At 49.9% G+C, this 10,867-nt stretch overlaps 1 protein-coding gene across 1 annotated transcript; it reads right to left on the minus strand.

Annotated features, from left to right (window-relative positions):
* Positions 1 to 1,552: 1,552 nt before the first annotated feature.
* Positions 1,553 to 10,834, minus strand: C8Q69DRAFT_492373 (cullin-4B). Its single transcript, XM_028632169.1, has 9 exons — positions 10,590 to 10,834; positions 6,160 to 10,503; positions 5,953 to 6,108; positions 5,632 to 5,903; positions 4,033 to 4,770; positions 2,893 to 3,973; positions 2,413 to 2,835; positions 1,989 to 2,349; positions 1,553 to 1,915 (listed from the first exon to the last, which is right to left on the minus strand). The coding sequence occupies exons 1-9, from the start codon at positions 10,777 to 10,779 to the stop codon at positions 1,855 to 1,857; spliced, it is 7,626 nt and encodes a 2,541-aa protein (XP_028484399.1). The 5' UTR covers positions 10,780 to 10,834; the 3' UTR covers positions 1,553 to 1,854.
* Positions 10,835 to 10,867: the final 33 nt, after the last annotated feature.

Consider the following 10,867-nt stretch of genomic DNA (forward strand, 5'->3'; position numbering starts at 1 on the left):
GCACGATTCGCGTCCACTAGAGAAAAACAATCGCGGATGCCAAATATTCAAAGATTTCCCAATTCTTAACCAGATCAAAAACTGAACAGAGATCCCCCGGGAGAAATAATCATATATTGAACAGTACTCCGCATGACACTCTATACCTGGTGAATGGCGGGGATGAAGTGGGGAACCTGGTCGCGCAGAAAAAGAGGTCCATGGTCAGCAGCGTCCATCGAGTATGGGTAATTATTGGATATGATCGTAAACGAGAGAAAGCGTTGGTAACGTTGTGCCATAAGCCGAGGAAAGAAATGACTGTATTCGCACGGCCTGTCTGCGGGCTCTGTTGTTGATGCGGGGACCGTAGGATCTCTGTTCCCTTCAAAGTTCCACGGATAAAAAGAATCTCATAGCATTTCCCCAAGGGGGATGATGGACAGCTATTGGACAGAAGAGGAGAATCCTTACCTGCTGAGAGGTCATGCGAATTGAATTGCGCTGGGAGACAGGAGGCTCAAGCGGAGGTGAGCTGGTCCACGAGATGAGCGCAGCAGTAGTACTTAGTGTCACGAGTGATACCTGTCCACAAACAATGAACCGCAATGGACGTCCAATCCACTGGAGTAAAAAGAACGCAGAGGTCGGACGAGAGAGCTACCTGATGGGCAGCTCTTTTATGTAGCAGAGCATGCTGCTGTCCCACCTCTGCTCCTCGCCCTCCGCATGAGCACAGGAGGTATTCCCGTACGACTTCTGGAGTCCCAACGGGCGCCGGGATCCTGTAGCATTATTCCACGTCTTCCCTCTTTTCGCGGTGTCTCCATTGCTGATGGCTTGACGAGAAGAGCGGTTTGCCTTCCGGGTCTGGATCTCGCAGCTCTTGTTGCTCATACCCCGGATTCCCCTAAGCGGTAATCCCGCGCGGTTCCCAATACGGCAATATCCGGATTTGTCGCACTCCCATGGGCTGTGTTGCATCGTGCATCAGTCCCAGACAATCAGTTACTGTTATTCTTCTCGGATCGAAGCTGCTAATTAACCATATACAGATCGAGACCGATGAAGTATAGGACACGGTCTAGAGGAAAGGAAAAGAAAGTCAACGATGCACTGTGCAATGCGCATCCCACGTTGTTCGCGAGGGAAAGTGACATACTCCTGAGTACTCCGTAGATAGAGTACTTAGACTGCCCCGTACGCTAGGACATTATCTTTCTATGGTCCCTGAAGAAAGCGTCCCTGGTTCGACTAGACCGGCGCTGCGGAAAACTCCAGATGGATTCCAGTACATCCGCCTGTATCCCAGCATTCTGGGAATCGGGTCCAACGACCATTTCGTTTTATAGGCTAGCTCAGGACTTCTAGAAGCTGGAGAGCAATTACCTAGGTAGGTAGTGTGGGAAGATGGCGCAGTTGGAGAGGGGCAAGTCTGCATGATCGAAGAAAGAGGAAATGCCGTGCCGCCGTGTGGTTGTCGATAAGGACGGCAGAGTGACCGGGGCAGACTGTGTCTCCATTCTGTCGGCTGAAAAGAGAAAGGGCAAGAAGAAAACGGTAGAGGATCAATCTGCTAGGCTGGAATGACAAGAACTGAATAATAATAGATTAAGGAAACAGTTGACCTCCCGCTTGGCCCACGGCGGGGAAGAGCTCTGCTGGGATCCGGAACAGCCCCCAGGCTAAGTAACTAACTACTTAACGGTTCGGTATACCAATTGTGAATCGATCAATGTATCCTAAATACACTTCGCAACGCTTTGAATTTCTACCGAACACCAGCATATACAACAACAGGGTGTCTCCATTGTCCAATTCGTAATTTCGTGTCTCTCTCTCCTTACAACGAGTCTGACAAACTCCAAGCACCATCTATGCAAGGTACGAGTACCGGTTACCCTCTTCACGTTCCATGTAATCCTTCTCGATCAACCTAATGCGCAAAAAGAGAAAAAGGTCAGTGGCCGCGTTTCAAATCAGGTGGGGAGCAGGTGGTGTTGTCATACTTCTCAATGTTCTTCTTGATCTCAGCAGGTTCTAGCACACCACGACTCCGCGTCGCCTTGATTACCTCCGCCACCAATTCCGCGTGCGTGATGATCTTGCGACTCTTCATAATCCGAACAATAGCCGCCTGGGTCTCGTAATGTCGGTCGGCCGCCACCCGCTCGTGGGTCGTCTTGTTCTCTTCCTTCGTCTCCTTTAGCTGGATCTGGTTGATCTTGATCCTCATCTTCGCGTCCGAGAAGCTGGCGTTGTATGCGAATACATCAGTCGGGCTGATATCCTTGCCCTTCGGCTTCTTCGACAACACCCGATATTTGGCGCATGCAAGCGATTGCAGCGTCCGTTTCAGCTCCGGATCGGCTATGGACTAGTCAGCAATTGTATCATATTGGAATCGACAAAAGGGGGGAAGGAGGCACTCACAAAGTCCTGTGGCTTCTTGGATCTGAGGGTAACTGAGTGTTTCACCTTCAGGTACATCGTTGAAGAGCAATAGTACGATAGCCTGGAAGGAACTAACCACAAGCTCCTTGTCACCCTTGGGGAAACGGGCTCGCAGCTGGCAGTGTGCCAATTGGTGCTTCCAGTGGAGTTTCCGGCCATTATATTTGTTGTGGTAGAACTGCTCGAAGCCGTTGATAGCCTTCTGGACGTTTTGCGGTATCCGTACGGGGACGTCGGGATACGTAGGCCAGGCAGCGGACGACAGCACGTGCACATTGAGGTCCAATTCACGCTTCTCTCGTCGTTCGCGCTGCAGGGAATTGAAAGATGCCATCTCATCGCGAGCCAAGTCCATGTCCTTGAACATCGATTCTAGATTGTGCGTGAAGCTAGATCCGCATTCTGAAGATTCGGTGTTAATATGGTCCAAAAAAGGGCCGTAACTATCTCGGGACTTACCTGTCTTTAACCGTGCCAGCATGCTCTTTTCGGCGTCGTCACTAGCACTTCTACCCATCAACAGACGCCGTGCGAGATCGTTCTTGTAGAACGCTTCGAAGACAGCCTTTCCGTGTACGAAGCGGAATAGATCCAAGACCTGATCTAGTTGTCTATTGAGTTCCGCATCTTCGTCCGCCAACGACACATCCTCCGTCTTCCTTCCCGGAAGCACTTTGAGCCCTCCCTTCAGAAGCATATCAACGTACTTGGCAATCATCTCACCCGTCTTGGGGTTGTCAGTACCCCAGCTGGACTCCGACTTTTTGCCCTTGTTCATGAACGTCTCGAAAGCCTCGCGGAGAGCATGGCCCAGGACTTCGTCCCTGTGGAATGATTCCCTCCACGTATCATCAAGCTGTTTCTTGAATTCCAGTAACCGTACTACCATCTCAGACTCTCTCTCTTGGTCAAACACGATTGTTGAACCCTCATCTACTATGTGAGCACTGAAAGCAGATTTAAGCTTCGACCCGAGATTCCGACGCTCAAGTAAAGTATAAAGACGCTCGAGAGCGATCTGGTTGCCAGTGCGTAGTAGTCCCAAGACCTCGTTCTGATTGAGCAGTACATCTTCTTTTCGGGTGACAAGGTTCTCATCGAGAAGCTCAGCTAGCTTCTGTCTTGTGCTTCTGCTGAGGGAATACAGATCGCATCTGCTCACTTCACGGTCGATCAAACGGTGGGAATTCTCGACATACGTGGCGAGATACTTTTCAGCTTCTGCATCAGCCCAGGAGGCGAAGAAAGTCTCCGATTCAGCGAGCAACTGCGGCTCAAAGTCACTTGTATAGACACCAAGATCGTGGAACAATCCGATCGCCTGTCGTAGCAATGTTGAGTCGAGTGACGTGGCGTTGTCTTCCTTTCGATCTGCTAGAATCAGATCACAGACACCTTGGAGGATCTTAGGTTTTAGTTCTGAATCCGAGAAGATGTGAGAGCGGAACTGGATCAATCCCATTTCATGAATGACAGGAAAATCTTTCGAATGCAGGAGGAATGACTGATCCAGATAATAGAATATCCATCGGATGGTGACCTATAAATTCCCGGACCGATTAGCATAGATGTGAATAGCCATTTGCGATGAAGACATACCAGCGTAGAGTTCCATGTATTCCACGCCGCAACGACTGCTCGCAAAACCTCGACATTATCTCCATCCGCACTCCGACTCAGGAGACCTTGGCGCAGCTTCCCTGATATGTGCTCCTTGCACTCTTCTCGCAACCTCTTTGCCAGCACTGCAGCACGGCCCTGACGGCAGACATTCTCGGCCCCCTTATAAAGCTCCTCCAAGGACGTGTCCGGTTTTCGGTTGTCGAAGATCGCGACCAGCGCAGCGTCCAGCTGAGCCCACACCTTATCAAAGTAAGCATCCTGGTTTAATCGCGGCCCTGCCCGCAGATTCTTCACGACGAGTTTCTTCGCACCGGTATGGGGCGTGAAGTTGCTCGGTCGTGATGACGCATTGTAAGCTCGGGCTCTCAGAGCTGCAGGAGAGGTATCGGATCCTGAGCTCCTCTGCGCAAATACCCCGCCAGCCTTGGGCTCCGAATTCGAGAAGTTATACATTTTCTCGGGGGAGATAAGGTCCTGTGTTCGGTCCAAGGCGGGCGAGTTAGCAGACGGGGACGAAGGACGGAGTCGCTTATACGTGGACGGTGAGGATGAATCGGGGTGTTGGTCCTTAACAAGGGGGGTATTGTTCCTTGCGAGCAATTCTGATATAGTAGTCTGCTGCTGCTGCTGCGACGCCTCGCCGTGATCGGAGAGTTTCCTCTTACCGATGGACTTGCGCTTGCCGCCTTTCTGTTCCGTGGCTCTCGAGTTCTGCTGCATCTACCTGTGCTGTTCTGTGAACTATTATTGAGAGTGGAAGGCACAGGTGTCGCTGATTCAGAAGGGACCCAGACCGTCAGGTCATGGCAATATGCGCAGGATATTATATGTCGAGTTCGACGGTTGCTGCGGCTGACGGAGCGATAGACAAGTTCAAGTTGTTGGGATGATGCCGAGAGGTGATGGAAGGAGACGGAGCAAGCTTGGGCGGAGATAAGATAATACGCCCGCGCGGGTACCGAGGGGTCTGCCCTGTAAGTGCCTTTATACCACAATAAAGAGGATCACTTCTCAAACAAATATCGAGTTCGTTTTGGATATCTCTAGATCGTCGTCGTACAGGATTGATTTGGCTTACCTCTTGGAAGCCTGATTTTCCCAAATATATGCTGTCATTGCGGCGAATAAATGAAAATGATAAATACACACTACTGACAAAGCAACGACAATTAGTTAACTAGTTAACTAACTAATAGAGTACCGGTGCAGAATAGAATTCACGAGCTTCAACTCGCCTTGGGATACGTTTCAATAACCATTTGTTTCCCTTAGTCTTTGTCTAAGAACAACTACGAGGACAATACACTATTGCAGCCGCCGCCGAAATGGGCAGGTTACTGAAGAATAAGGTCGGCACTCCGAATCCAGATTCATTCGACATATAATATCTTTCCTACGCCTATAGATTGCTCCAGTGTCATAGTACCTCCAGCAGCAGTGACACATGCCATTACTTCGTAAACGACCTTAGGAAAACACCTTTGGCCCTGAACTCTGTCTAAACTCGCCGTCCTCAAACTAGGGTTTTCGTCAGATATGGCTTCATTGGAACAGAAAGCAACATGCAAGACTCACCTCGACAAAGTCTGTGGCAGTGATAAGAACCAAGTAAGACTTCACTAGATCTTCGAGTATGTCGTCGCTCCCCGCCGAGGTTACTCCACCGATTTTCGCAAATCGTTTGAATATCCCAACCATGCTTTGCCGGTTTTCTGCCAAGAAAGACCGCGTCTGTTCGAAGATTTGCTCATTGTGTACTCCACGCACTAAGACGGCAGAGACAATGACTCGCATGACAGACAGTAGAAGCTCGTAATACTTTCGCAGAGAGTTTTGGTTGTCGATGTCTGCAAACAGTTAGCTTGGCCAATCGGGCTGCAGTGGCGGGATACATACCAATTCCGATATCTGGATCAGCAGCGAAAAGTTGTGACTGCCGTACTGCCTGGAAAAGACCAGCGTTCAAAACATGGATAGCCCCTGGCTTGGTCTGTGACAGTTGCTGGAGTAAGGACAACAGAGCCTCGTAAAACGACAACAATAATGGGGTATCTGCATTGATCTAATTAGCTTTCGTACGCAATTGGTCACGGCAAAACCCACCGCTAGCTTGAGCGTTGCGGAACTCAGTAGGCAAGGCCCGCACAGCGTCTAAGAACATGCTTAGATAATTTGATTGAGAAATGCAGTCCGCTAAGTAGAAAGCGTTCTCTTGACTATCCAGAGTGGCCAGGAGATTCAATAAAAGTAGGGCAGAGACCCTGCAAGTCTCTTGACCGGCATATGCGTCGTCACATATCATCTCGACAAGGGCAGGGCCGGTGCTCTTCACCGTTTTTTGACTATGGCGTCTCAATGTGGCGTATCGCGGCCCTGACGAGGTGATCCGAGAGAGATACTGAGAGCAGATATTGTAAAATGTCTCCCTTAGGGATAGGTTTCCAATAGCAGACGTGATGCCGCGAGTGCAAATTTGGAAAAGCTGGAAGAGTTTCTCATCTATCACGTCTCCACCCCTGCCGGACTGCGTCTTAGTTGCACCCGAGTCAAGTTTGCCAATGAGTGTCTCTGAAAGTCGTGCTAATTCGATCGCTTCAAATGCGTTCTCCATGATGGCGACCTCCAGTTTCGGAAGAGCTAGTTGAATGGCATGCAGAATAAAGGTCGTCTGGCGTCCACTGTCTATGTCACAAGACGTGATAATGGCTGTGACGAGTTCAGTCCACGATCGGAGTGCAAGATACCGGTTAAACCGGACTTGACGGCTCTGATTAGTTATGCGCAAGAAGATCATGAGCTCTTCAACTTCAGCAACGAATTGCTCTTCATCTTGTGGCTTCATGGCGCCACTCTGAAGCAATTCATCCTTTCTCAGCTGAACAAGTTCTTGAGCAGCTTCCAAGTCGTATAGGACCAGAGAAGCGTCCGCTTGAGCTTTTGCGCAGAGGTCAAAATCCACATCGGCAAGGAAATTCAACCTCGGCGGGTCAAACTGTCCCGAGATGTCCAGGTCTGCAAAGTCGAAGAGATCGAAGACGGTGGGATTAAAAACGGTCTCACCAGTCTCCAAGGAAGTTGTTCCGAATAAAGTAGATAAAATGTCTGCCTGGAGAGTCGGAGATCCAAGCTTAGCTGCGGATCGGATTTCTGTTAGGACATAGTCATATATGAGACTCCGACACACCAGAAACTCTGATAGAGAGGTTGCCGAGTCGGAGAGCCAGAATTCTTCAGCGGACACAGGCAACCCATCCCATAGAGTACTGGGACCGATGATTGGCTGACTCGCGAATGATGTGAAGAGGAAGCGACTAGTACGTAATTCCATAAGTGCGAAAGGAGAAGAAAGTTTAGATGACCATAGATGTTTCAGCACTTCGAATGCCATACGCCTCAGATGTACCATCCAGGACGTGATTATACCATCGGCTTCATCGGGATAAGTCTGGATGAACTCAACAATAGCATGCAGCAGGGACATCCCGTTTGAGAATAAGCTGTCTGGAGCAACATCGAGCACCGTACCAACACACGAGAAGCCAAGCAGCAGATGAGCCAAGGATGGCCTGTCTGTGATCATGTCAAGGCAGCTGTTCAGAAGTCCAAGTAGGCTCTCTCTGATGAGATACCCCGACGACTGAGGTCCGTATTCTAGCTCCCTCGGATCTGGTTGCATCTGTGATACTAGTGGACGTGCCACGCTGTCCACATCGACATCCGTGCTCATAACCTCTACTATCTTGTTTGGAGATTTCCATCTTGAGAAATCGGGTGCTGACATCTTATTTAATTTTCGAGAGCTCGACAGTTTCTCCAACAGAGTCATAGAGGCGACAGTCAATTGCTGATGCCCAGTGCCGCAGTAGAGACAGAGATCTGGTATTACACCCAGGTTGTTTAGGATGCTGTCTTCAAAGGAAGCGAGTGACGAATTGGAGACCGTAGTTCTGCTACCACCCGTCTGTGACCGGACCAGAGGACGGACCACATTGAGGTAAGTTGACTGGAGCTCCAGTATCAGGTTCATAACTTCAATGCTCTTGAGCACAGCAAGGACAAGGATAGAGTCAGATGAGGCTCTGGCAATTTCTGATACATCCTGATGCGCGACTGCAAAAAGGGATTTGATGACATCCTCATTGAAGAGCCACTCAGATACACGAGCAAACGGATGAAGCCGCATGTAAGTGTTCAGAGAAGACGATTTTAAAACCGCCTCCGACGATACAGACGGCTGGTTGATGAGAACCACAAGATTTTCATTAAATGTTGCCAGACATGTCGCGGCGAAACTCAAGCAGTTGTACGCGAGCAGTCGGCCTTGGTTGTCGGCTAAATCGGGGACTTTTCGGGCTAATGCTTGGCCCAAGACAAAATCAATGTAAGGCTCGATACCGGGCATTCGATAAGACGCCCCGAGAGACTCGGGGAAAGGTAGAGACAAGTGAACTTCGGCCAAATCAGAGCTGGGAGAAACGAGAGTGTGTATTAGGGAAACGAATGCGTTCGTCTGATCGAAACTCTCCCCAATTCTTTGAAACGCATGTCGCTCATGCCACACAGGAGGGTTAGAGACCATGGGAACCTTAGCAAGGCCGGGTGCATTTACTGTGGCCCCAGATATCCATTGATCAATGGACTGCCACATTTCGTTGCCATCGACGGACGTACGCTCCGTCATCAGCGATCGCAGAGCAGCGAAGGAACTTGCCCGTAGGTGAGTAGGAATAGAACCGCTGGACAATGTCAGCAAGATGCCAACAACATTGAACGTCGGATGATGTAGCATCCAATCTCTAATTGCCCGACTCTCCTTAGAGAGGTGTCCCATCAGACGAAGATAGCAGGTCAACATCACAGGACTCTCTGGTTCATTCATATCAGCCGGCTCGGATTTCCGTGTGTGAAGCATGGTTTGCGAGGTCGATGGCTTTTCGGTGACCTTTGTCGCATAGAATTGAAGCTCAGCGAACATTTGAGTCCAATTCATTGAGGCTGATCGCCTGAACTTAGACATGTACTTCTCCTCTTCTGAAAGAAATCGATGTGCCGCAGTAGCGTTATCTTCCCCTTCCGATATTGAACATAGCATCTCGCAGAAGGCGCTGACGCGAGGAACAGTCTGTCGTTTTGACGCCCATTGTAAGAAGCCGTACAAGTTACCTTCCGGATCGGCCCAAAATTCTTGCGCGGCATCATGACGATGTTCAAAGGCGAACGCCATGACCATGAGGAATGACTCAAGGTGCGTCCGTGCCTCTACCAGGCCACGATGCAAGTTAGAAGTGAAACCGTCTCGAAGCGCGGTGATTTGATTGAGCCTCTGAAGATCTTCCTCAGATTTGAGCATACGGACAGCATCCGGCATATTCGCAATGCAGGATTCTGCGAACATCTCAAGATGCTCCATCAGAAGAGACTTCAGGTAGTCCGAACAGTTGTCAGCTTCGAGAACCGTGGCCGTGCTCTCCTTCAGGAGTAGCGAAACCAATTCTCTCCTAGCAGGGTCATGCCATTCATCGTTGCTGAGTCCGGCACATATGGCAAGCATGAAGTCCAGCGCTCCATCGTCTAGTGCAGCCATGAACTTTTTCGTACGATCATCGGACTCTTTATCGAGGTCGATACCCTGAAGCGGGGAGGCAGGTCCAGAATCAAAATACCACCCACTATATACTGCTAACCATAGCGCGGTCACAGTTGCATGGAAATTAGGCAGGCTCCAGGGTTGACTGTCTTTAGAAGCCGTGATTGTCTGATGTAAACCTCGCGCCTCGCGAAGAGACCCTGAACCTTCTGGGGAGCCGTATTGAACAAACGATGCGATAATGGCAGGGATATAGTGGACCAGTAGCATATCAAATCGATCGAACTTCCGCATCTTTTCCAGAAGCAATCGGAGGTCTTCTGAACTGGTAAAGTTACCTTTGAAAAGGTAGCAGAGGATCGCCCCCAGAGACTCATGCTGTTGCCCCAGACTAGTTCTTTGATATTCAATGGCTTCCATAACATCAGGGTCCTCTGTCTGCCCTACTACCGACGCTTTATGGACCTGTTCGCCAAGAAGAAACAGCCATTTTTCGATTTCCCCCATGGAATCCATGGCTTTCCTAGCGAAGAGCGATCCATTTCGCAAGGGACCATTCTTCGTTTCAAGAACCTGAGCGACAGTCTCCTGCATAAGTTCTTGCACCTCCTCCCTTTCGACTTCAAATGACTCGCGAAGAATGAGCCGCAAACATTCTAACAAGAAGTGCCTGCGTTCGTGGAATTGCATGATCGCCGTGATGAGAGGAGTCCGATCTAGCTGCCGTGCATCATCCTGAGCAGCCATAAATAAAGCCGCCGCTTCCAATTCATCGATATTCAAGGCATCTGCTAGCTGCAGCGCTCCTTGCTGGAAGTCCTCGTTGATCGCATATTCGACATCACCAACTGTGATTTTTCCTATAGCTCGCGCAACTAGAATCAGAAAAAGCCCCGGACGAACCCAGTGGACCTACTAAAAGACATCTAGAGAAATGTAAACTAACCTGAAAGGACGGCTTGTCGGCTTTTGTCGCTTTTTGCGGGCTTGTCAAGCAGTTTCCTGAAATCCTGGATGTGAGCTTCGAGCTCCATGCATAGGCGTTCAATGTTCGGAATAGACGACTCTGAGAGCGTTGAGAGATCTTGGTACAGGCCACGCAGGCCGCCCAGCATCTCGACGTTGTCCAGAGCCATGCTCGTTGGCGACCGGCAGAGGGCGATGTCGTCGGGGAGTGAAGCTCTCGAGCTGTGTTGACGCGGGCCAAAAATTCCCAAGGCGGAG

Source organism: Paecilomyces variotii (genome assembly GCF_004022145.1).
Source record: "Paecilomyces variotii strain CBS 101075 chromosome Unknown C8Q69scaffold_7, whole genome shotgun sequence".
In the NCBI taxonomy this organism is placed as follows: Eukaryota; Fungi; Ascomycota; class Eurotiomycetes; order Eurotiales; family Thermoascaceae; genus Paecilomyces; species Paecilomyces variotii.